General features: G+C 46.3%; 1 protein-coding gene across 3 annotated transcripts in view; it reads right to left on the minus strand.

Moving 5' to 3' along the window:
- Positions 1-25478, minus strand: part of LOC116937168 (uncharacterized) — a 40615-nt gene extending 15137 nt beyond the window's left edge. For 2 of the 3 annotated variants that reach the window (XM_076061165.1, XM_076061166.1), the window contains exons 1-13: positions 18893-19768; positions 17340-17419; positions 12538-12702; positions 9593-9660; positions 8285-8358; positions 7875-7933; positions 7673-7742; positions 7446-7519; positions 6536-6644; positions 6301-6395; positions 5217-5392; positions 905-972; positions 674-726 (exon numbers count right to left, since the gene is read on the minus strand). In XM_076061165.1, coding sequence (XP_075917280.1) covers positions 674-726; positions 905-972; positions 5217-5392; positions 6301-6395; positions 6536-6644; positions 7446-7519; positions 7673-7742; positions 7875-7933; positions 8285-8358; positions 9593-9660; positions 12538-12702; positions 17340-17419; positions 18893-19736 — 1935 coding nt within the window. In that variant the 5' untranslated portion in view covers positions 19737-19768. Of the gene's footprint in view, positions 1-673; positions 727-904; positions 973-5216; positions 5393-6300; positions 6396-6535; positions 6645-7445; positions 7520-7672; positions 7743-7874; positions 7934-8284; positions 8359-9592; positions 9661-12537; positions 12703-17339; positions 17420-18892; positions 19774-25251 lie in introns of those variants that run through there. The other variant, XM_076061167.1, reaches the window with a different exon arrangement.
- Between the last annotated feature and the right edge of the window lie 1933 nt (positions 25479-27411).

The following is a 27411-nucleotide window of genomic DNA, read 5'->3' on the forward strand; positions in this document are numbered from 1 at the left end:
CCGTCCCTTGGTGTGGACCAATCAGTTTCACGGACAATGCCACATATATATTATCATAGTAGGTTTTTTGTTTGCATTTTGACTGCAGGTGTTGTGGTTAATGCAGTGACGTGAATCCTCGTAAAAAGATTTCAGTTTTATTGCCAGAAAAAAGGGGAAAAACCCTATTATTATTATAAATCGAAAAGCGATTGTGTTTTTTTTTTGGGTAACAAAGTGCGAGCCCCAATACGGCAACGCTGCATAGCTTGCTCAAGCAGGTGACTTCGCTGGCGGAAAACAATCCCAACGCAATTGAACCATTTCAGAGAAGTGGGGCGGGTGGGAAGATAAATCTAAATCATTTAATGTAGCTGCTACAAAGCTTTGGAACCATCTAGCATCGTCTCTTAGCACCTTCACTCTGTCATCTCTGTCCTCACCTAAACCGACTGTTAAGATCACAAAAGTTTCAAATGTGAATGTAAATAGTACAATCTAATTGATTTATTTTAAAAATGTAAACCTGTGTAATTGTTCAAATAGAATGATTTGCTGAGCCACCATTGACAAAGGAGCTTTTTTGGCTCATTGGGCTTTACTTGGCTAATGAACTTGTGAACTACAATCGCGACGTTGAACGTCGCCGCTCTTCTGGCTGATATTGCGATAGACGACATTGAAATGTGCTCACCAGCGTTTCGCGATGTTTCACGTCGTTATTGTCGCTTGCAATCTTCAAATTATCTAAAAATAATAATCGAGTGATAATATTAATTAAGGATTACCAATAAACGTTGGACAACGATGAAAATATATTAAACAGACGTTAACAATGTACACTCCTGATAGAGGTCAAATGTCGCACGTGCGATAAATAATTAACACTCGCAATGGTCACTGACACTCTCAAAACGTTGCCTACCTATTTCTGTATTTTTTTCACGAATATTTCTTTCAAGCCTGCTACGAATCTCAGCTTCTTCGCTGCGCCTGATAAAAAAAACATAACAAGACATCTGCCTCATTTAATTGTTTAAAAAAATGTCATACGCAACGCAGCACACAATCAATGCAAGACGAAAATCGTCCCCGTGTAGCCTTAACAGACTGTTGGGTCAAGTGCTGCTCGCGAGCATCATTGAAGGCCGGCACGGTACACGAGGGGGTGGGTGGCCAGCACCACGCCCGGCCGCCTTTGTCTCCCCAGTGGCGATGTTCACACACCGCACCAGGGTACTCATTTGAGGCCGAGTTGAGTGGAGGCCCGGGACCGGTTCGGATAATCGTCACGCGGACGTTGTGTTCGTGATGTGCGGCAGAAGCCAGATTAAACGATGCAGAAAACTGCATCGGTGAACAAACTGTACTCTATTATTGGTTCTTTTGGTAAAGTCACCACGTAGAAGGGAAACAATAAAATAATAAAAATATAAAACGATAAAATTCTCACGTGTGAAAACCACATATCAAGAAAATTTTCTTGCAGTGGTTTTCACACCTGAAGACGACCGTTTGAGTAATGGTCGAAACGTCGTGAGAATTTTTAATTGTTTTATATATATTTTATTATTTTGTTGTTTCCCTTCAACGTGACTTTACCGAAAAAACTAATATGTACTGTATTTGTTTTGCTTTACAGATACAACAACAGTCAGAGATGTTCTACGCAATGCAGCGCCTTCCCCTTAGTAGCTCCCAACGTCTGAAATTCACAAACTTGAAAACTCGCTAATAACTTAATTGGGAGAAACACGAAGCAACTGTCGCCCCCTACTGCAAAATAATTGCAGACCCAGCGCATCGTGGCTGCTTCTCCCTCTCCCCCCTCCTCCGTTCCGAACAATGATGGACTCGTCCGTCTGAACAAAGCTCGTCGCTTTCCGTGGTGCTAACGTTGAAACAAGGAAAAAATAAACCGGCATGCTAATCCCTCACACTAACATTCTGCCTTTAACATCCTGCTAATCCAACACATTAACACAGCTATTTCAATGCTAAATTGTTCTGTTGATATGTAAACTCGGACTTTAACACCCTGCTAATCCAACACATTAACACAGCTACTTCAATGCTAAATCCTTCTGTTGATATGTAAACTCTGATTTTAACATAGCTACTTCCGTGACCAGTCACATGCTGATCCCTCACACTAACATCATGCTAATCTCCCAGTTACATGCTAATTTCTGACTTTAACATCTTGCTAATCCAACACATTAACACAGCTACATCAATGCTAAATCCTTCTGTTGATATGTAAACTCGGACTTTAACATAGCTACTACCGTGACCAGTTACATGCTAATTCCTCACATTAACATCCTGCTAATCTCCCAGTTACATGCTAATTCCTCACATCAACATCATGCTAATCTCCCAGTTACATGCTAATTCCTCACATTAACATCCTGCTAATCTCCCAGTTACATGCTAATTCCTCACATTAACATCATGCTAATCCAACACGTTAACTTAGCTACTTCAATGCTAAATCCTTCTGTTGATATGTAAACTCCTTCGTCAAGGGGCTCTGCTCCTCCCACCCAGCTTAAAAGACACTGCCAAGCTTAGCAGTGTTCACTCGAGCGCCGTCTTCCCGACAGTTCTGTTCCTTCACCTAAGGAAGGCTACTTGTGTTGTGGCCGAAACGTCATGAGAATTTTATTTTATGTTTTATTTTTATTATTTTATTTCCATTCTACGTGGTGGTGACTTTACCGAAAGAACCAAGAATATGAATCCCTGCAGTCACGAAAGCTTTAAATGGAAATTTAAACTGTACTGTATTTTGATTTAAAGCTTTCGTGACTGCAGTAATTCATATTCTTAGTTTTTTCGGTAAAGTCACGTTGAAGAGAAACAACAAAATAACAAAATATATATAAAACAATAAAAAAAAATTCTCACGACGTTTCGACCATAACTCAAACGGTCATCATCAGGTGTGTCGGTTTGCATAAATTTATTTTGAAAACGGCATATTTATTTATTTATATATATAAAAATAACGTTTGCGTCACGCGCAACGATTGGCTGTTTGCCAGGACTAGTCCATCTATGTTTTGAAAAGAGGAGGGGGGAGACGAAATTTGTTTTTATGTATGCTGTCTGAAAGCCACTGTAAGCGTGAACAATCAATCAAGAACTGAAATGATTTATCAAATCTTTCCAATGATTGCTAAGATAGAATCCATCTTCTCGGTTGAAATTGTCTCTGTGTTTGTATATGTGGATAGCCTCATGAACGAATCTCTCATGGAAGCCAGATGGCTTACAAAGAACCTCCGTCTTGGAAAAGTCAATGGCATGTGAGCCTACTGAATTAGAACAATGATCTGCTACGGCCGAGTTCACTGCTACGGCCGAGTTCACTGCTTATGTGTTCCTGGTCGGATATGCATATATGCATATCCTGCATATATGCATATCCGACCAGGAACACATAAGCAGTGAACTCAAGCACGTACACCAAGCTCTTAGGGCTAATGGTTACTCCGACTATACAATCCGCAAAGCTATCACTCAAACCATGAAGAAGAACCCTCTTGAGGAGCCTTTCAAAACCATCACTTTACCCTACATTGCTGGGATCACAAAAAAGATCTCCAAAATCTTGAATAAACACAAGATCCAGGTCCGTTTCAACACATTACATAAAATCCGTGATCTGGTTCCGTCTGTAAAAGATGTGATTCCGGACATACAATACCCTGGTGTCTACAAACTAAGTTGCCTCTGTGGTAGTAGTTACATTGGAGAAACCAAACGCCATATCTCGGACCGCATTCGTGAACATAAAGCAGACCTTAAACACGGTAGGACCAACACCTCGGCCGTAGCAGATCATTGTTCTAATTCAGTAGGCTCACATGCCATTGACTTTTCCAAGACGGAGGTTCTTTGTAAGCCATCTGGCTTCCATGAGAGATTCGTTCATGAGGCTATCCACATATACAAACACAGAGACAATTTCAACCGAGAAGATGGATTCTATCTTAGCAATCATTGGAAAGATTTGATAAATCATTTCAGTTCTTGATTGATTGTTCACGCTTACAGTGGCTTTCAGACAGCATACATAAAAACAAATTTCGTCTCCCCCCTCCTCTTTTCAAAAAATAGATGGACTAGTCCTGGCAAACAGCCAATCGTTGCGCGTGACGCAAACGTTATTTTTATATATATAAATAAATATGCCGTTTTCAAAATACATTTATGCAAACCGACACACCTGATGATGACCGTTTGAGTTATGGTCGAAACGTCGTGAGAATTTTTTATTGTTTTATATATATTTTGTTATTTTGTTGTTTCTCTTCAACGTGACTTTACCGAAAAAACTAAGAATATGTACTGTATTTGTTTTGCTTTACAGATACCACAACAGTCAGAGATGTTCTACGCAATGCAGCGCCTTCTCCTTAGTAGCTCCCAACGTCTGCAATTCACAAACTTGAAAACTCGCTAATAACTTAATTGGGGGAAACACGAAGCAATTGTCGCCCCCTACTGCAAAACAATTGCAGACCCCCTTCTAAACGTGAACACTGCGGGGCAGTGTCCTTCACTGCAAGGCCGGCGGGCCACGAGCGGCCCCTGGTGGCCTCTTGTGCGGCCCCTGACAATACCCAGATCTGAAATCACCTCCCCATCGTCGTCGTCGTCGTCGTCCTCGTGTGCTGCTGTCAAACCCAGCGGTGTTAAAACGTGTGGCGGCCCTCACGCTGTACCGTGTCTTATCGGCGGACGTGCCCCACCCCCCCCGACCCGCCCTCGCCCTCCGCCACCTCTGAAAATGAGTGAAGAACACCGCCGTGGGGCTTTCCTGCGTCAACCAGCGTAGTACGTGACAATAGCGACGCAACAATAATTAACATCTTCTTTGGTTCTTTCGGTAAAGTCACCATCACGTAGATTGAGAATAAAATAATAAATTGATAAAATGACACGATAAAATTCTCACGACATTTCGGGCCACGACACAAGCGGCCTTCATCAGGTGAAGGGACGAGAATGTCTGGAGGACAGCGCTGGAGCGCTGAGGCAGTCTCGTCCCTTCACCTGATGAAGGCCGCTTGTGTTGTGGCCGAAACGTCGTGAGAATTTTATCGTGTTATTTAATTTTATTAATTTATTATTTAATACAATTAATCCTTGCAGTCACGAACGCTTTAAATCGATGATTAATGTCTCGGCACGCGCCACGTTCCATGTTGTAAAAGTTCACCACTTGCCTCTGGCTGGCTGCTGCTGTCAACTCTTCGTTTGCCTTCTCCAGGTTTTGCACAATCACGTTCAGGTCCCGACGTTCGTGCTGCAGCTTGTCGCACGACAGCCGCTGCCCCGCGGTGCTTGCGGTGAACTCTCGCTCCTTCTCCGCAAAACTTCTCTCCGCGTTTTGCATCCCAGCCTGCATTCAGACCGTACGATGATGAAATCGATGAGGCGGGTGACCCGCTGCATTTGTTCAGATACAGTGAAAAAAGCTTGAGACTTTTCCAAAAAGGCTAAGAGAAAACCATTCCTTATTCTTGGTTCTTTCGGTAAAGTCGCCACGTAGAAGGGAAACTATAAAATGATTAAAATATCAAACAATTAAATTCTCACGACGTTTCGACGGCAACACAAGCAATCATCATCAGGTGTGAAAACCACAGCAAGAACATTTGGAATAAGTGGCGGTGAAAAATGTTTCTTGCTGTGGTGTTCACACCTGATGATGATTGCTTGAGTTGCCGTCGAAACGTCGTGAGAATTTTATTGTTGTATATTTTTATTATTTTATTGTTTCCTTTCTACGTGGCGACTTTACCCGAAAGAACCAAGAATATGAATCCCTGCAGTGACCAAAGCTTTAAATCAAAAAGAAAACCATTCCGTTAAAAATATCCAGTTAAGGAATGCAGACAATATTAGCGATGTAATAAATATGAACGGATACATATTCTTAGCTCTTTCGGTAAAGTCACGTTGAAGGGAAACAATAAAAATAATAAAATATATATAAAACAATAAAAATTCTCACGACGTTTCGACCATAACACAAACGGTCATCATCAGGTGTGTCGGTTTGCATTAATGTATTTATTTTTAAAACACCGTTTAAACACCGTTTAAAAATAAATAAATTAATGCAAACCGACACACCTGATGACGACCGTTTGTGTTATGGTCGAAACGTCGTGAGAATTTTTCTTGTTTTAAATATATTTTATTATTTTGTTTCCCTTCAACGTGGTGACTTTACCGAAAGAGCTAAGAATATGAATCGCTGCAGTCACGAAAGCTTTAAATAAAAAAAATGAACGGATAGGTCACCTGCAGCGTGCTTTCAATTTCCCGACGGCGATTTACTTCGAGTTTCAGGGTACCACTTTCTTTCTGCATTTGCTCAAGCCGTGCTTGAAAGTTGCCTGTTAATTCACGCAAAACAAATGAAATCGGGATCGACTTTCACGGTCGGGACGTGCAGACATTTGCCCACCGCGCACACGCACAAACACATCCGGGCTCGTTGGCAATAAAAAGCGGGCAACTTGAAGTGTGCTCTCACGCTCTGTTTCTTCGAGTCGAGCGCAGCTTTCAATGGAATCTTGCAGCTTTTGCGAGGCCATTTTGAGCTCTTCATTTTTTAACTCCAACAGCTCGGACATTTCTTTGGCCTAAGAGTGAAAAGACGGAACTCTCTGTTTGCTAACTACTGAACGACAAAGATAATAATACGACTTTACGCACGGATCTATGAAATGACCTACTGCTGGGCAAGGCGAGTTTTCTGGTTTGAAAGTCATCATTGAAGTCAGATAAGTTGTGTTTACCAGACTGAAATGAACTTGAGAAATCAAGACAAAGAGGTCGAAATGTGCAGATCCCATATATTTCGTTGAACAAATGCGTTTAGGGCACTGAATACGTTCTAAAGTGGAAATAATTCACATTTTAAGCATTATATTGTTATACAGACGTTTGTAAATTGTAAAAGCAATGTATGAACACTGTACACAATGGCAATAGTAGGCGTTAAAGGCAATAGTATGGGATAGGAACATTAATATATCAGTTTTTATTTGAAGGTGATCTTGATCTTCAAAGGATATTTTATGATTGAGACAGGCATGCCTTTAGGAGCTGCATTTCTTACATTTGAAATCAACAAAAATTAATGAGCCTGAATTATAACAGACCCTTGGGGTTTGAGCTATATATATACACACTGGTTTGTAAAAGGTAATGCATGGTCATTTAATCCAATTTTTTTTTTATCCCAACGTGCATTTAAAATGTGAGCAAAAGCGATCAGCTCGTGGATTCGCCCGAACATGGCTTTCTTTAATCGTCAACTTGTTTACAAAGTCCCACCGCGCTCTTTCCATTTCTTCCACAGCTGCTTCCACTGCGTACGACACACGCGTCATGCATTTAAAATGTGAGCAAAAGCGATGAGCTCATGAATTCGCGCGAACCTGGCTTTCTTTAATCGTCAACTTGTTTACAAAGTCCCACCGCGCTCTCCCCGTCGCTTCCACGGCTGCTTCCACTGCGTACGACACACGCGCGTCGCACGTTCGACAAAGTGGCTGAGCGCGTCAATATTCATCCAGTAAAAACCACAACGGTCATTGATCATCATCGACAGTGCTCTGCGTATCACTGAGCAGCCGTGCATTGCGTCACCCGGCACGAGACTCACCTTTGCCCAACTCAATATTCTTGTCATTTTGAGACTTTAAATTCAATTCGCTGAAAGTCACCGCAAACGTCTTTAAGAGAGGATGACAGCGGGGATCCAGCATTAATGTTAAATGTGCACGTGCGTACGTTCATACCGTTACACGTTTCTCAAGAAATACAATTAAATGAAAACAAAATTTAAAAAGCATCACACATTTTACCTTCAGTTCTGCTTTCAGCGACGAATGAACAGCTTCCACTTCTTCTTGTTCTGTTTCAGCTGCCATTATCACCGTGCGGACGTGACCCACGTGAGTCAACGACAAGCAAGTTTAATCACTAAACGTGTTACACCGTCAACGTCCATTATCACCGTACGCACGTGACCCACGTGAGTCAACGACAATCAAGTTTAATCACTAAACGTGTTACACCGTCAATGTCATTATCACCGTACGCATGGGACCCACGTGAGTCAACGACAATCAAGTTTAATCACTAAACGTGTTACACCGTCAACGTCCATTATCACCGTACGCACGTGACCCACGTGAGTCAACGACAAGCAAGTTTAATCACTAAACGTGTAACACCGGCAACGTCCAATGGTCGGCGAATGTTGAGAATGTACCTCTGGTTAATGTTTGTTGCACTGAAGAGGACTGGCCCTTCAGATCGTCACACATCTGCCTGGTGGCACGGATCCTTACGGACACGGGCACATTGCAAGGACGGCGGGTCAGAAAACCTTCGTAGGAACGTATCCGCCATTTTAAGGCAAAGCGCATTGCAGATGAAGATATTCTTGGTTCTTTCGGTGAAGTCACGTAGAAGGGAAACAACAAAATAAAAACTCACCGTGATTTTGTTGTTTTCTGTGACTTTACAGAAAGAACCAAAGAACGTGAATTCCTGCAGTCGCGAAAGTTTTTAAAATGAAAATGCAGAGAGGATGTTGGTGTCATCAACAAGTCGCTCGTTTGTTCTGCCGGCGTGACCTCTGACCTCCACCCAGTAGTCCACTCAGGGGCGGAGCAACAGGGGGGGATGGGGGGGGTCAGCCCCCCCCCCTGAAAATTTGGGGAAGTCGGCAATCGGGATAACCGGATATCCGGCTGCTGCAAAATGCCGCAGGCTGCCACCTTGTGATGCCACCTTGTGTGCTGCCCTGCAGGCTGTCACCTTGTGCTGCCCTGCAGGCTGCCACCTCGTGTGCTGCCCTGCAGGCTACCACCTTGTGTGCTGCCCTGCAGGCTACCACCCCGTGTGCTGCCCTGCAGGCTACCACCTTGTGATGTCACCTTGTGCTGCCCTGCAGACTGCCACCTTGTGCTGCTGCCCTGCCAGCTGCCACCTTGTGATGTCACCTTGTGTGCTGCCACCTCGTGCTGCCCTGCAGGCTGCCACCTTGTGCTGCCCTGCAGGCTGCCACCTTGTGTGCTGCCCTGCAGGCTGTCACCTTGTGCTGCCCTGCAGGCTACCACCTTGTGCTGCCACCTTGTGATGTCACCTTGTGATGTCACCTCGTGCTGCCCTGCAGGCTGCCACCTTGTGTGCTGCCCTGCAGGCTGCCACCTTGCGTGCTGCCCTGCAGGCTGCTTGAGCGGCAGCCTTGCGAACTTATCGAACTTACTGGCCACGTCGGCGGCTCCGACCTATTAATAAACTCCGCAGCTCAAATCCAATAATTAGTTTTATACATTTGTGGTGCCCATTGGAAAACACAAACACACTGAGATATCTCAGAATGTTGAAGTCAGCAACCCCCCCAAAGTCAAAATCCTGGCTCCTCGCCCCTGAGTCCACCGGACATCTCTGAAATCTACCGGACATTTGTTACAAAAAAAAGAGCTTCATTGCTCTTCGGGTTTCTCCAGTAAGTTTAGGAACCTAAACAGAGGACAAAGATGAAATTCGAGGGAAATGAATAACTTCTTACTTCTCCATTAAATCTCCTTTGATGTCAATCACGTCTTGAAGTTGCGCGCTGAGGTGTACATTTTCAAGCTGAAAGGAAACACGACACACACACTTCGCTGAGGTGACGCATACCGCTTCAACACAGTTGTCTGATAATTGTTATCTGACACACAGCACTGATAATGACGTTCGGGTTTCATAAAGCATCGTCAATCATGCAGACAAAGCGATCGCTGAGGAACCACAGACACGAATCTTATTGCTGTCCAGTTGAAGCTACAAACAGATTAGAAGCACCTTTAAATTATTGTCTTGGCAAACCAAGTGTTTCTCTATTTTAGTTAACAATGACGAATGATGAGTGGACACAATTACCAATCATAATGATGACTATGGGGAATCCACAAAAACAACCTAATCGTGATTATAACCAGACGAAATTAATGAGTCTGAAACAATATGCAAATGTAGCAACGTTATTTGAGATGCCACTGCATCTCCCATTGAGCACGGTTGGCTACGTACGGTGTGAAAGAAGTTCAACATACACACACGTAGCACGGTTGGCTACGTACTGTGAAAGATGTTCAACATACACACACATAGCACGGTTGGCTACGTACGGTGTGAAAGAAGTTCAACAAACACACACACAGCACGGTTGGCTACGTACGGTGTGAAAGATGTTCAACATACACACACGTAGCACGGTTGGCTACGTACAGTGTGAAAGATGTTCAACATACACACACACATAGCACGGTTGGCTACGTACGGTGTGAAAGAAGTTCAACATACACACACGTAGCACGGTTGGCTACGTACGGTGTGAAAGAAGTTCAACATACACACACATAGCACAGGTGGCTACGTACGGTGTGAAAGAAGTTCAACAAACACACACATAGCACGGTTGGCTACGTACGGTGTGAAAGAAGTTCAACATACACACACGTAGCACGGTTGGCTACGTACGGTGTGAAAGATGTTCAACATACACACACATAGCACGGTTGGCTACGTACGGTGTGAAAGAAGTTCAACACACACACACACATAGCACGGTTGGCTACGTACGGTGTGAAAGATGTTCAATATACACACACAGCACGGTTGGCTACGTACGGTGTGAAAGAAGTTCAACATACACACAGTGCACTGAGGAAAACCAAACCTGATCATTGGCTACGTGTCTACGTCAAAAGATTGATGAAGTTTACCGATTAGCTGACAATAAATGTTTGGGTTTGGAGAAATGAGGAGCCACTCACACCAACATTGAATGAAAGCGTTTCACTGCTTTAGTCGACAAGACTAAGAGATTTATTTTTGGTTCTTTCGGTAAAGTCACCACGTAGAAGGGAAACAATAAAGTAATAAAAATATAAAACAATATAATTCTCACGACGTTTCGACGGCAACACAAGCAATCATCGTCAGGTGTGAAAACCACAGAAAGAAAATTTTAAAAAAGTGGCGGTGACATTTTTTTCTTGCGGTGGTTTTCACACCTGATGATGATCGCTTGCGTTGCAGTCGAAACGTCGTGAGAATTTTATTGTTTTAAATTTTTATTATTTTATTTTTTCCCTTCTACGTGGCGACTTTACCGAAAGAATCAAGAAGAAGACGAAGAAGAGATTTGAAGTTTACGTCACTGCAGGAATCCATAATCTTTGGTTCATTCGGTAAAGTCACCACCACGTAGAAGGGAAACAATAAAATAATAAAAAATATCAAACAATAAAAGTCTCACGACGTTTCGACTGCAACACAAGCAATCATCATCAGGTGTGAAAACCACAGCAAGAATTTTTTTTTAAAGAGCGGCGGTGAAAATTGTTTTCTTGCTGTGGTTTTCACACCTGACGATGATCGCTTGCGTTGCAGTCGAAACGTCATGATAATTTGATCGTTTTAAATTTGTATTATTTTATTGATTCCCTTCAACGTGGCGGTGACTTTACCGAAAGAACCAAGAATATGAATCCCTGCAGTCACGAAATATTTAAATAAAAATTTAATAAGACTAAGAGATTTGAAGTTTTTCGTCACCGCAGGAATCCACAGTCTTTGCTTTCATTCAAGTAAAGTCGCGTAGCGCGTATAAAAATACAACACAAAATAATAAATCAAATCACGACGTTTCCATCGCGACACCACAGGCGGCGGTCGTCCTCAGGCGAAAATAAAAATTAAACCTCTTGCTGCTGCTGCTGTTGTTGTTGTTGTGACAGGACTCTCTCGCTGGTTCAGCAGTTCCACTGCAGGGATTACTTTTTTTACCGCCCTAGGACAAAGGTGTTGCGATCGAAACGTCGTGGACATTTTATCATCTTTATACCTACCACGTGACTTTACCGAAGTAACCAAAGATTAAAGGCCAAGAGAATGACCGCGCGCAATGCACAAATACTCCGCGGAAACTCGACAAGTCGTCGGCCCGCAAACCAACTCAGCCACCCCTAGCAACAAAATGCATTCGCTTGTTTCTCTAAATAGCAGTAACACTAAATCACTCATATTACGGGAATACAAACGCTTTATTTTTTTAAACGCAGCTACGAGGTTTTTTTTTAGGGGGGGCGCATTTAGACCCGAGGGTTAAGGTCGTTTTTCCTCACCTAATTTTTAAATATCACGAGTTTAATTTAATAATAATAATGACGTACATTGTAATTACTCTCCGGATCAGCCTGCATCACAACCCCGCGAACCACCCGGAGGAGCATGGAGGACCACCGGTGGTACGGGGGAGGGAGGGAGGGTGACCACACTGTGAGAAGCACTGCTTTAGAGAAATAAGACCACTTACTGCTGCTGCTGTTGCCCACCTGTGTTACTCACAGCCCTGAGGACCACCCGGAGGAGCGTGGTGGACCACCGGTGATACCGGGGGTGAGTGACCACACTGAGAAGCACTGCTTTAGAGAAATGAGACCACTTACTGCTGCTGCTACCCACCTGTGTTTGTCGAGTTGATTTCTGCAGAGCGTCGGCCGTCTCCTGGGCCATTCTGACAGCCTCCTCCTTTTTGCTGAGCTCAGAGTGAACTCTGACCTTCCACATGTTCAACTTGTTCATTTCACAGCGCAAAGAATTGTACGTCCTTGAGACGTGATCTTTATTCTGCGAAGAAAAAAAAACAACCAAACACAACACACGGCATGAGGAGCGTGTGTCAGCAGCTTCCCAAGCCGTAGTGTCGTGAACACATCAAGATTTTCCGCTGCCCGATGACCGATCATTCGCGATAAACGTTCTTGGGTTGGCTCGCGTAAGTGTGTGTCGTTACCCTCCACCACCCGACCCAGCCAGTGAGGTTTGTCACGTAAACAAAACGCGCCAGTGAATTACTACTTCGGCCCACCGGTGTGTCGGAGAGTAAATCCACAACATTTACACATTCATACTTTACGCGATATAACCCAAAAAACATTTATTATACGAATATAATTGGTCGTGAAAGCCTACGTGTTGAACTGATTATTATTACTCCATTTCAACCGAAAACTCGATCAAGTCATGTACAAGCACAAATACACGGTTTTTTTATTTTTTAAATTAACTTTCCCTTAAAACGTCTTTGCCAAGTGCTGTGAACGTAAAAAGGTTTAAGGCGCAGATCTGAAATTGTTTGATCGTAATCACTGCTGGCAAAAGGGCCTCCACTAGAGGGCGCTCAGTAGAGGCTGAACTCTTCCACGCTGTTCAAGACGTCTTGGAAGAAAAACCCTCACTAGGGGCTGAACTCTTCCACGCTGGGGAGACGTCTTGGTAGAGAAACCCTCACTAGGGGCTGAACTCTTCCACGCTGTTCAAGACGTCTTGGAAGAGAAACCCTCCCTAGGGGCTGAACTCTTCCACGCTGGGGAGACGTCTTGGTAGAGAAACCCTCACTAGGGGCTGAACTCTTCCACGCTGTTCAAGACGTCTTGGAAGAGAAACCCTCCCTAGGGGCTGAACTCTTCCACGCTGGGGAGACGTCTTGGTAGAGAAACCCTCACTAGGGGCTGAACTCTTCCACGCTGTTCAAGACGTCTTGGAAGTGAAACCCTCACTAGGGGCTGAACTCTTCCACGCTGTTCAAGACGTCTTGGTAGAGAAACCCTCACTAGGGGCTGAACTCTTCCACGCTGTTCAAGACGTCTTGGAAGAGAAACCCTCACTAAGGGCTGAACTCTTCCACGCAGTTCAAGACGTCTTCGTAGAGAAACCCTCACTAGGGGCTGAACTCTTCCACGCTGTTCAAGACGTCTTAAAGGAAGAGAAACCCTCACTAGGGGCTGAACTCTTCCACGCTGTTCAAGACGTCTTGGTTAGAGAAACCCTCACTAGGGGCTGAACTCTTCCATGCTGTTCAAGACGTCTTGGTAGAGAAACCCTCACTAGGGGCTGAACTCTTCCACGCTGTTCAAGACGTCTTGGAAGAGAAACCCTCACTAGGGGATGAACTCTTCCACGCTGTTCAAGACGTCTTGGTAGAGAAACCCTCACTAGGGGCTGAACTCTTCCACGCTGGGGAGACGTCTTGGAAGAGAAACCCTCACTAGGGGCTGAACTCTTCCACGCTGTTCAAGACGTCTTGGAAGAGAAACCCTCACTAGGGGCTGAACTCTTCCACGCTGTTCAAGACGTTTTGGTAGAGAAACCCTCACTAGGGGCTGAACTCTTCCACGCTGTTCAAGACGTCTTGGTAGAGGAACCCTCACTAGGGGCTGAACTCTTCCACGCTGTTCAAGACGTCTTGGTAGAGAAACCCTCACTAGGGGCTGAACTCTTCCACGCTGTTCAAGACGTCTTGGTAGAGAAACCCTCACTAGGGGCTGAACTCTTCCACGCTGTTCAAGACGTCGTGGAAGAGAAACCCTCACTAAGGGCTAAACTCTTCCACGCTGTTCAAGACGTCTTGGAAGAGAAACCCTCACTAGGGGCTGAACTCTTCCACGCTGTTCAAGACGTCTTGGAAGAGAAACCCTCACTAGGGGCTGAACTCTTCCACGCTGTTCAAGACGTCTTGGTAGAGGAACCCTCACTAGGGGCTGAACTCTTCCACGCCGTTCAAGACGTCTTGGTAGAGAAACCCTCACTAGGGGCTGAACTCTTCCACGCTGTTCAAGACGTCTTGGAAGTGAAACCCTCACTAGGGGCTGAACTCTTCCACGCCGTTCAAGACGTCTTGGTAGAGGAACCCTCACTAGGGGCTGAACTCTTCCACGCTGTTCAAGACGTCTTGGTAGAGAAACCCTCACTAGGGGCTGAACTCTTCCACGCTGTTCCAGACATCTTGGAAGAGAAACCCTCACTAGGGGCTGAACTCTTCCACGCTGTTCAAGACGTCTTGGAAGAGAAACCCTCACTAGGGGCTGAACTCTTCCACGCTGTTCAAGACGTCTTGGTAGAGAAACCCTCACTAGGGGCTGAACTCTTCCACGCTGTTCAAGACGTCTTGGTAGAGGAACCCTCACTAGTGGCTGAACTCTTCCACGCTGTTCAAGACGTCTTGGTAGAGGAACCCTCACTAGGGGCTGAACTCTTCCACGCTGTTCAAGACGTCTTGGAAGAGAAACCCTCACTAGGGGCTGAACTCTTCCACGCTGTTCAAGATGTCTTGGTAGAGAAACCCTCACTAGAGACTGAACTCTTCCACGCTGTTCAAGATGTCTTGGTAGAGAAGCCCTCACTAGGGGCTGAACTCTTCCACGCTGTTCAAGACGTCTTGGAAGAGAAACCCTCACTAGGGGCTGAACTCTTCCACGCTGTTCAAGACGTCTTCGTAGAGAAACCCTCACTAGGGGCTGAACTCTTCCACGCTGTTCAAGACGTCTTGGAAGAGAAACCCTCACTAGGGGCTGAACTCTTCCACGCTGTTCAAGACGCCTTGGAAGTGAAACCCTCACTAGGGGCTGAACTCTTCCACGCCGTTCAAGACGTCTTGGTAGAGGAACCCTCACTAGGGGCTGAACTCTTCCACGCTGTTCAAGACGTCTTGGTAGAGAAACCTTCACTAGGGGCTGAACTCTTCCACGCTGTTCAAGACATCTTGGAAGAGAAACCCTCACTAGGGGCTGAACTCTTCCACGCTGTTCAAGACGTCTTGGAAGAGAAACCCTCACTAGGGGCTGAACTCTTCCACGCTGTTCAAGACGTCTTGGTAGAGAAACCCTCACTAGGGGCTGAACTCTTCCACGCTGTTCAAGACGTCTTGGTAGAGGAACCCTCACTAGGGGCTGAACTCTTCCACGCTGTTCAAGACGTCTTGGAAGAGAAACCCTCACTAGGGGCTGAACTCTTCCACGCTGTTCAAGATGTCTTGGTAGAGAAACCCTCACTAGGGGCTGAACTCTTCCACGCTGTTCAAGACGTCTTGGAAGAGAAACCCTCACTAGGGGCTGAACTCTTCCACGCTGTTCAAGACGTCTTAAAGGAAGAGAAACCCTCACTAGGGGCTGAACTCTTCCACGCTGTTCAAGACGTCTTGGTAGAGGAACCCTCACTAGGGGCTGAACTCTTCCACGCCGTTCAAGACGTCTTGGTAGAGAAACCCTCACTAGGGGCTGAACTCTTCCACGCTGTTCAAGACGTCTTGGAAGTGAAACCCTCACTAGGGGCTGAACTCTTCCACGCCGTTCAAGACGTCTTGGTAGAGGAACCCTCACTAGGGGCTGAACTCTTCCACGCTGTTCAAGACGTCTTGGTAGAGAAACCCTCACTAGGGGATGAACTCTTCCACGCTGTTCAAGACATCTTGGAAGAGAAACCCTCACTAGGGGCTGAACTCTTCCACGCTGTTCAAGACGTCTTGGAAGAGAAACCCTCACTAGGGGCTGAACTCTTCCACGCTGTTCAAGACGTCTTGGAAGAGAAACCCTCACTAGGGGCTGAACTCTTCCACGCTGTTCAAGATGTCTTGGTAGAGAAACCCTCACTAGAGACTGAACTCTTCCACGCTGTTCAAGATGTCTTGGTAGAGAAGCCCTCACTAGGGGCTGAACTCTTCCACGCTGTTCAAGACGTCTTGGTAAAGACACCCTCACTAGGGGCTGAACTCTTCCACGCTGTTCAAGACGTCTTGGTAGAGAAACCCTCACTAGGGGCTGAACTCCTCCACGCTGGGGAGACGTCTTGGAAGTGATGGTAGTACCCACACTTTACCCCACCACATGCGGCCTGCCATTCAACTGCGGTGTACCAATATATACTGCAGAGTGGACAGAGGTGGGACATTGTAGACACGTGCCTATTAAACCTGGCACGCCTGGACATCACGACCTTGTGGACCGCAAGTTCAGCGTGCTGAACCATTGCGCACCGTGGCAGCAGCCCCAAGCTTCGTGAAACTAAATAAATTTTCACTTGAAGCTTTCACGACTGCAGTGATTCACATTCTCGGTTCTTTCGGTAAAGTCACCGCCACGTAGAAAGGGAAACAATAAAATTATCACGACGTTTCGACTGCAACACAAGCAGCGATCATCGTCAGGTGTGAAAACCACAGCAAGAAAATTTGAAAAAAGTTTTTTTTAAACGTCAGTACCACGGAGAGCGATTTGGCAGCTTGTTCAGATGTTTGAAACGTCGCGAGAATTTTATTGTTTTATATTTTTATTATTGTATCGTTTCCCTTCTACGTGGTGACTTTACCGAAAGAACCGAGAATATGAAACTAGATGAATCGGTATTTTCTTAGAATGACCGTATTATTAATGTGAAATAACGATGCACATCTGTGGACACGTTTCAATGTGATCAGCGAGTCATCTTGCCTCTTGCCCATCAAGCGGCAGCGGCGGCGGCGGTGGCGTGCTCTGCCGAGGTTGATGCTGCTCAGTGATGTTTGCTTGAGCTGCGAACAAAAATTGCGCACAATTAAGTTAAAGTACATCCTAGATTTAAAGCTTTCGTGACTGCTAGGATCCATACTCTTTGGTTCTATTGGTTCTATTGGGTTTATTTTCACCTACGTGACTTTACCCAATAGAACCAAAGAGTATTAAAGTACATCGTTCATAATAGCACCGCACGAGATGTACATTGGTACACGTTGACACACGTATCGCTTTTTAGAACTTTCCAACTGAGGTTTAGTGCTCAGCTCAGTCGGGGTGTCTGTCGGCAATGAGAGGTTATGATGAGCATCATAAATATGAATAAATCTTCAGTAAAATTGCGTTCTGATATAAAGTGCTTGCCCTGTAGAAAAATCGGCGAACTGACCAAAAGTTTTTTCCCAAAAAAACTTTGGAGACAAAAGCCAGCATTAAAGGAACCCATCAACTAAACGAAACTAAACTTGTTATTTTACCACGTAAGAGCCCGCTCGGATACGTAGCTCTTGTTCAGAAGCGACCTGGCCACAGTTGATAAGCTCAACAAAGTGGTTCATCACCACGTGTCAATGTATATCAGCCGCATTACTCTTAAACGTCACGTTTTTCTAAATGCGCGGGGAAACAACGCAGGGCATGGAGCAACATCAACACCGCCGTGGGGAGAACGCGCAAACTTTCAAACGCACGGGCGTCAGGGGTCGGGATCGAACCCACGCCCCTCCTGCGTACCGAGCGAGGTAGTTAACATCTCCTAGCCACCGTGATGATGATGATGATGAGAGAGAGACACGCAAACTCCAAATACACAGCAACAGGCGTCAGGGTCGGGATCGAACCCACGACCCTCCTGCGTACCGAGCGAGATAGTTAACATCTCCTAGCCACCGTGATGATGATGATGAGAGAGAGACACGCAAACTCCAAATACACAGCAACAGGCGTCAGGGGTCGGGATCGAACCCACGACCTCCTGCGTACCGGGCGAGGTAGTTAACGTCTCCTAGCCACCGTGATGATGATGATGAGAGAGAGACACGCAAACTCCAAATACACAGCAACAGGCGTCAGGGGTCGGGATCGAACCCACGACCCTCCTGCGTACCAGGCGAGGTAGTTAACGTCTCCTAGCCAACGCGGTCCACCTGCCCTAGGCACGCACACCTAGGCCGAGCCGCTTTTCATCGCGGCGTGACGGACGTACCGCCTCCTGCGTTCCTGGGGCAAGCGCTGCCTAACCATCGTTATCGTCAATGACTAAGCAGAGCGCCGCACCGTACTTCTGACGTCAAACGCCGGTTGAAAAGCGCAAGCGGAATTCGTGCTCGGCGATCAATGTGGACATCGGAGGATTGAGATCGTTTTAAGTAAAATAAGCGGCGCGATTGGTTTACAGATTGGAGCCAGGCGATACACGGGGCCATGATCTACAGCTGAAACGAATACCTTGACCTTGGCGGTGTCACTTGACCATGACCAAGTTGACTGACCTTGCAATAGCGTCCTCTGTGCTTGACCTTGTTGAACCTGTCCAGTTTCACCACGACCCACTTGACCTTGTCCAAGTTGACCCCAAGCGTGACCCAATGGCTCCTGGACTTGGCCCAGTGGACAATGAGATTGCCTTGGCTGACTCAGGCCCTGATTAGGTTGACCTCGGCCTTGCCCCAGCAGACCATGGGCGTGCCCTGACAGTCCCTGGCCCTGCTCGGGTTGACGCTGACCCTGTTTTGGCTGAGTCTGACCTAGGCCCAATTGGGGTTTTTTTTTCCCGTCGTGATATTGGCTCTGCCCTGGCTGATTGTGGCCTTGAATTGCCACTCCGTCGCCTTCCCCCGGCTGACCCTGCCCTTTATTACCCCAACCTTGAGTCGATGGCCCCTGCCCTGGCTGATTGTGGCCTTGAATTGCCACTCCGTCGCCTTCCCCCGGCTGACCCTGCCCTTTATTACCCCAACCTTGAATCGAAGGCCCCTGCCCTGGCTGATTGTGGCCTTGAATTGCCACTCCGTCGCCTTCCCCCGGCTGACCCTGCCCTTTATTACCCCAACCTTGAACCGATGGCCCCTGGATTTGCCCACCAGATTGACCTTCACCTTGTCCCATCTGACACCACCCGTGACCCAACATCACCTGGAATGGCCCCGTTTGACCGCGACCTTGCCCTAGCTGACTCTGGCCACGGCTCGATGGCTCCCGGACCTGCCTAGATTGACGGTGACCTCGTTCATTCTCTGAAACACTGCCCAAGATGCACCGTATTTTGAAGTCGGGGAGCGTGGAAAAACTGCTGCCCAAATTTCGGCTGAAGGTTTCATTGTCGTTCCCCTCCATGTTGTATTCTTTGCACACTCCTCCGATAGCCGTCTTCCTGCATGACGCACAGACACCGTGTACGTGCACGCAAGAAAAAAAAACAAATGTGGAATTTATTAAGACAGCGCCACTGCTGCAGAGCAATCCAGATGGCACCAGCGAGATCTCTCGGCAAAGCAACTTACAAGTTTAAATGGGAATCATTTTTTTTTAATTGCCACCGCCCGTCTGTTTACGCTGTAGCGTTAATGGAGGTGGGGGCAAACAGCGTTGTTGCTGCAATTTTTACATTTTTCAAAAATACGAATGCAACAAGTTTCCCAATACGTCAATCGGTAATTGTATTTTCATGGTGTTACTGTATTGATTTTGTGCTTTGCTGCACTGGCAATGAGAATCTAGATTCATTTGTCGATTTAAAGCTTTCGTGACTGCAAGGATTCATCTTCTTTGGTTCTTTCGGTAAAGTCACCATCACGTAGAAAGAGAATAAAATAATAAATTGATAAAATAAAATAACACAATAAAATTCTCACGACGTTTCGGCCACAACACAAGTGGCCTTCATCAGATGAAGGGACGAGACTGTCTAGAGGACAGCGCTGGAGCGAGCGCTGTCCCTTCACCTGATGAAGGCCACTTGTGTTGTGGCCGAAACGTCGTGAGAATTTTATCGTGTTATTTTATTTTATTAATTTATTATTTTATTCTCATTCTACGTGGTGGTGACTTTACCGAAAGAACCAAAGAAGATGAATCTAGCTTAACATCAAAGTTCTTCAAATGGAGTTCCCTCAACGTAAGGCCTACCCCGTGCTCCTGATCATTGTGACCACACAATGCTATAATTAGCTGACACGTGCCTATTGATCCAAGAGCCACATCGAGTGAATTTTTTTTTCTTAAGTGTCCTGCATTTAGTTTTTATTTTATTTTAAGATGTAATAACAGTTGTGCTTATTATTGTTATTATACACGTGTGGGAGGAAATCGCAGCACCGGGAGAAAACTCCACGTGGCGTGCGAGGGGGAAACACTCAAACCCCCCCCAAAGAGATGGAAAGTGATGGCGATTTGAATACTTGCTGCCACTGCCTTCACCTGGCGTGCCCAGGGCATGGCCATCCCCTCGACGCCCACGGGAATAGAATTTCACAACATGTTGACATGTTTACACCAAACAATAACACAAAGATCCCACACCGTGTAGCCTGTAACAGGCTGTAGGGGCAAGTGCTGTTAGCGAGCAGCAGCTATGAAGGCTACCGGCACTGTGGCACACGAGGGGGGTGGGTGGCCAGCACCACGCCCGGCCGCCTTTGTCTCCCCAGTGCTAGCGATGTTTTACTACTACACACCGCTACACCAGCTACTCATTTGAGGCTGAGTCGACCTAGGGGAGTCCCAGAACCGGTTGAGATAATCGTCGCCGGCGGTGTTGGAAGGCCCGAAGTGAATCACTCAACAACAACAACACGGTGTGGTGATTAGACCACTAAGCTAGACACATTGTCAAGGCCCCAAGTGAATCACTCAACAACAACACCACGGTGTGGTGATTAGACCACTAAGCTAGACACATTGTCAAGGCCCCAAGTGAATCACTCAACAACAACAACACCACGGTGTGGTGATTAGACCACTAAGCTAGACGCATTGTCAAGGCCCCAAGTGAATCAATCAACAACAACAACACGGTCTGGTGATTAGACCACTAAGCTAGACACATTGTCAAGGCCCCAAGTGAATCACTCAACAACAACAACAACACCACGGTGTGGTAATTAGACCACTAAGCTAGACACATTGTCAAGGCCCCAAGTGAATCACTCAACAACAACAAAACAACACGGTGTGGTGATTAGACCACTAAGCTAGACACATTGTCAAGGCCCCACGTGAATCACTCAACAACAACAACACCATGGTGTGGTGATTACACCACTAAGCTAGACACATTGTCAAGGTCCCAAGTGAATCACTCAACAACAACAACACAGTGTGGTGATTAGACCACTAAGCTAGACACATTGTCAAGGCCACAAGTGAATCACTCAACAACAACATGGTGTGGTGATTAGACCACTAAGCTAGACACATTGTCAAGGCCCCAAGTGAATCACTCAACAACAACTACACGGTGTGGTGATTAGACCACTAAGCTAGACACATTGTCAAGGCCCCAAGTGAATCACTCAACAACAACAACAACACGGTGTGGTGATTAGACCACTAAGCTAGACACATTGTCAAGGCCCCAAGTGAATCACTCAACAACAACAACACTGTGTGGTGATTAGACCACTAAGCTAGACACATTGTCAAGGCCCCAAGTGAATCACTCAACAACACGGTGTGGTGATTAGACCACTAAGCTAGACACATTGTCAAGGCCCCAAGTGAATCACTCAACAACAACATGGTGTGGTGATTAGACCACTAAGCTAGACACATTGTCAAGGCCCCAAGTGAATCACTCAACAACAACAAGGTGTGGTGATTAGACCACTAAGCTAGACACATTGTCAAGGCCCCAAGTGAATCACTCAACAACAACAACAACACTGTGTGGTGATTAGGCCACTAAGCTAGACACATTGTCAAGGCCCCAAGTGAATCACTCAACAACACGGTGTGGTGATTAGACCACTAAGCTAGACACATTGTCAAGGCCCCAAGTGAATTACTCACCAACAACAACAACACCACGGTGTGGTGATTAGACCACTAAGCTAGACACATTGTCAAGGCCCCAAGTGAATCACTCAACAACAACAACAACACTGTGTGGTGATTATACCACTAAGCTAGACACATTGTCAAGGCCCCAAGTGAATCACTCAACAACAACAACACCAAGGTGTGGTGATTAGACCACTAAGCTAGACACATTGTCAAGGCCCCAAGTGAATCACTCAACAACAACAACAACACCAAGGTGTGGTGATTAGACCACTAAGCTAGACACATTGTCAAGGCCCCAAGTGAATCACTCAACAACAACACCAAGGTGTGGTGATTAGACCACTAAGCTAGACGCATTGTCAAGGCCCCAAGTGAATCACTCAACAACAACAACACCAAGGTGTGGTGATTAGACCACTAAGCTAGACGCATTGTCAAGGCCCCAAGTGAATCACTCAACAACAACAACACCACGGTGTGGTGGTTAGACCACTAAGCTAGACGCATTGTCAAGGCCCCAAGTGAATCACTCAACAACAAAACACCACGGTGTGGTGATTAGACCACTAAGCTAGACACATTGTCAAGGCCCCAAGTGAATCACTCAACAACAACAACACCAAGGTGTGGTGATTAGACCACTAAGCTAGACACATTGTCAAGGCCCCAAGTGAATCACTCAACAACAACAACACAGTGTGGTGATTAGAACACTAAGCTAGACACATTGTCAAGGCCCCAAGTGAATCACTCAACAACAACACGGTGTGGTGATTAGACCACTAAGCTAGACACATTGTCAAGGCCCCAAGTGAATCACTCAACAACAACAACACCAAGGTGTGGTGATTAGACCACTAAGCTAGACACATTGTCAAGGCCCCAAGTGAATCACTCAACAACAACACGGTGTGGTGATTAGACCACTAAGCTAGACACATTGTCAAGGCCCCAAGTGAATCACTCAACAACAACACCAACACGGTGTGGTGATTAGACCACTAAGCTAGACGCATTGTCAAGGCCCCAAGTGAATCACTCAACAACAACAAGGTGTGGTGATTAGACCACTAAGCTAGACACATTGTCAAGGCCCCAAGTGAATCACTCAACAACAACAACAACACTGTGTGGTGATTAGGCCACTAAGCTAGACACATTGTCAAGGCCCCAAGTGAATCACTCAACAACACGGTGTGGTGATTAGACCACTAAGCTAGACACATTGTCAAGGCCCCAAGTGAATTACTCACCAACAACAACAACACCACGGTGTGGTGATTAGACCACTAAGCTAGACACATTGTCAAGGCCCCAAGTGAATCACTCAACAACAACAACAACACTGTGTGGTGATTATACCACTAAGCTAGACACATTGTCAAGGCCCCAAGTGAATCACTCAACAACAACAACACCAAGGTGTGGTGATTAGACCACTAAGCTAGACACATTGTCAAGGCCCCAAGTGAATCACTCAACAACAACAACAACACCAAGGTGTGGTGATTAGACCACTAAGCTAGACACATTGTCAAGGCCCCAAGTGAATCACTCAACAACAACACCAAGGTGTGGTGATTAGACCACTAAGCTAGACGCATTGTCAAGGCCCCAAGTGAATCACTCAACAACAACAACACCAAGGTGTGGTGATTAGACCACTAAGCTAGACGCATTGTCAAGGCCCCAAGTGAATCACTCAACAACAACAACACCACGGTGTGGTGGTTAGACCACTAAGCTAGACGCATTGTCAAGGCCCCAAGTGAATCACTCAACAACAACAACACCACGGTGTGGTGATTAGACCACTAAGCTAGACACATTGTCAAGGCCCCAAGTGAATCACTCAACAACAACAACACCAAGGTGTGGTGATTAGACCACTAAGCTAGACACATTGTCAAGGCCCCAAGTGAATCACTCAACAACAACAACACAGTGTGGTGATTAGAACACTAAGCTAGACACATTGTCAAGGCCCCAAGTGAATCACTCAACAACAACACGGTGTGGTGATTAGACCACTAAGCTAGACACATTGTCAAGGCCCCAAGTGAATCACTCAACAACAACAACACCAAGGTGTGGTGATTAGACCACTAAGCTAGACACATTGTCAAGGCCCCAAGTGAATCACTCAACAACAACACGGTGTGGTGATTAGACCACTAAGCTAGACACATTGTCAAGGCCCCAAGTGAATCACTCAACAACAACACCAACACGGTGTGGTGATTAGACCACTAAGCTAGACGCATTGTCAAGGCCCCAAGTGAATCACTCAACAACAACAACACCACGGTGTGGTGATTAGACCACTAAGCTACACACATTGTCAAGGCCCCAAGTGAATCACTCAACAAGGTGTGGTGATTAGACCACTAAGCTAGACACATTGTCAAGGCCCCAAGTGAATCACTCAACAACAACACTGTGTGGTGATTAGACCACTAAGCTAGACACATTGTCAAGGCCCCAAGTGAATCACTCAACAATCTCTCTCTGTAATGATGATGATCGTGAACAATGTCTCTCTGTAGTGATGATGATCGTGAACAATCTCTCTCTGTAATGATGATGATGATCGTGAACAATGTCTCTCTGTAATGATGATCGTGAACAATCTCTCTCTGTAATAATGCTGATCGTGAACAATCTCTCTCCATAATGATCGTGAACAATCTCTCTCTCTGTAATGATGATCGTGAACAATCTCTCTCTGTAATGATGATGATCGTGAACAATCTCTCTCTGTAATGATGATCGTGAACAATCTCTCTGTAATGATGATGATGATCGTGACGTCTGGCACAGATGATGATAGAGTTAGGCCCAAATCAACCTTCGCGATGCTTTGATCCGCCGGCGATTGTAGGCGCAGGAGTCGCCTCGATTGTTGCGGCCTGTACGCCTTGCGGTATACTTCGTACAACTACAGACTCCTAAAGCAACTTAACGAGACGTGAAAGTTAAAACTTTTAAAAATAAAAACCTCCACCACCAAGCCGCGCTGCGTGAGTAGAATAGTGACGCTCGCGCGCCAAGAATCGACTCTTTAAATCGAGAGCAAAGGAATCGAAGGTTGTAGATTCCTTTAGAATCGGCCTATTCCCGTTTAATCGATGCCACAGACGCTCACCGGATATCGATTCTCGCCGGTCGTGCACCGTGCGATAAAGGTCCGTTACCCGAAACGTCGACTATTAAATATTATTCCCCCCCTTTTTAAAGCCGGAGTTAACGACGACTGACGCCGTTGAGTTCGGGTTTGGCTAATTGTGTTGTGTGCCCGTTGCCCCACTGCCAAACGCAGCGCCACCAAATCACGTGGTTAAGTAATCGATTTCAAATCGATAATCGCAAATCGAAACGACGATTTTCCAGCAGCGGCTTGGGGGCCATCGCCGGTGGCGTTCACGTTCGGTGTGTGTGTCTGTGTGTATGTATGTGTGTGTCTGTATGTGTGTGTGTATGTGTGTGTCTGTGTGTCTGTGTGTGTGTCTCTGTGTGTGTCTGTCTCTGTGTGTGTCTGTGTGTGTGTCTCTGTGTGTGTGTGTCTCTGTGTGTGTGTCTCTGTGTTGTGTCTGTCTGTGTGTGTGTCTGTGTGTGTGTCTGTGTGTGTGTCTGTGTGTGTCTCTGTGTGTCTCTGTAAGCCTCACGCAGCCCGTCAGGGAGACTACACGGGGGAGACATTTGTGTTGTGTTTGTGTCTCTGTGTGTGTCTCTGTCTGTGTATCTGTGTGTGTGTCTGTGTGTATCTGTGTGTGTCTCTGTGTGTTGTGTGTGTGTCTCTGTGTGTGTGTGTCTCTGTGTGTGTGTCTCTGTGTGTGTGTGTCTCTGTGTGTGATGTGTGTGTGTCTCTGTGTGTGTGTCTCTGTGTGTGATGTGTGTGTCTCTGTGTGTGTGTCTCTGTGTGTGTGTCTCTGTGTGTGTGTGGTCCCCCTTTTTAAGAAGGGGGACCACGTACAGACTGTAACAACTACAGGGGCATCTCACTCCTCAGTGTGCCGGGAAAGGTCCTGGCAAGGATTATTCAGCATCGCCTTGCCAGGCACGCTGAGGAGAGGCTTGCGGAGCCCCAATGCGGTTTCAGGAAAGGGCGGTCCTGCACAGATGCCATATTTTCTCTCCGTCTGCTACAGCAGAGGTGTAGGGAATTCCAACAAGACCTACATCTCTGCTTTATTGACCTGGTCAAGGCCTATGATACCATCAGTAGGCCTGGGCTCTGGGTCGTTCTTCGTGCTTTTGGAGTACCTGACCCTCTGCTCACGATCATTAAGGACCTTCATGATGGTGAGCGGGCCCGGGTAAAACAACGTGGCCGGGAGTCAGAGCCATTCCCTGTACACCTTGGGGTGCGACAGGGATGTCCTCTGGCTCCCACATTATTTAACATCTATTTTGACCACGTAGTTCGTGAAGCCTTCAATAGCTGTACCGGGGGAATCTCCTGGAGCGTGCCACTAAGAGGTGGGGCCTTACCATCAGCCCCACCAAAACTAAGCACCTGCCTGGGTATTTTGTACCATCGGACACTCCACCCTCACAACTCCCAATCGGTGATGGGGCAGTTGTGGAGAAAGTGGAGAGTTTCCCATACCTGGGCAGTGTGCTTATGACTGGCTCCAGTTTAACAGCAGAGGTCTCACTCTGAATCAGTCGAGCGGCAATATCTTTTCATCGGTTGCGTAACGCTGTGTGGAAGCTACCCTGTCTGTCGCTCCGCACTAAGCTTCAGGTCTTCTCGGCCACGGTCATTCCCTCCCTTCTCTACGCTTGCGAAACGTAGACCCCCCTAATGGAACATCTTCACCGGTTAGAAACATTTAGGCTGGCCTGCCTACGATCCATCCTGGGTTTAACCAGACTGGATTGTGTGAGGAGCTCACAAATCCTTGAAAGATCTGGGCAAGGTCCCATCGGTGAGCTCCTCCGGCGGGCAAGGCTGCGATGGCTGGGTCATGTAGCCCGCATGCCCAGCCACCGCATGCCGAAACAG

This window comes from Petromyzon marinus, unplaced genomic scaffold (assembly GCF_048934315.1).
Source record: "Petromyzon marinus isolate PM22_M1 ecotype Great Lakes invasive population unplaced genomic scaffold, UKy_Petmar_22M1.pri1.0 PM_G_Scaffold_298, whole genome shotgun sequence".
NCBI lineage: Eukaryota > Metazoa > Chordata > Hyperoartia > Petromyzontiformes > Petromyzontidae > Petromyzon > Petromyzon marinus.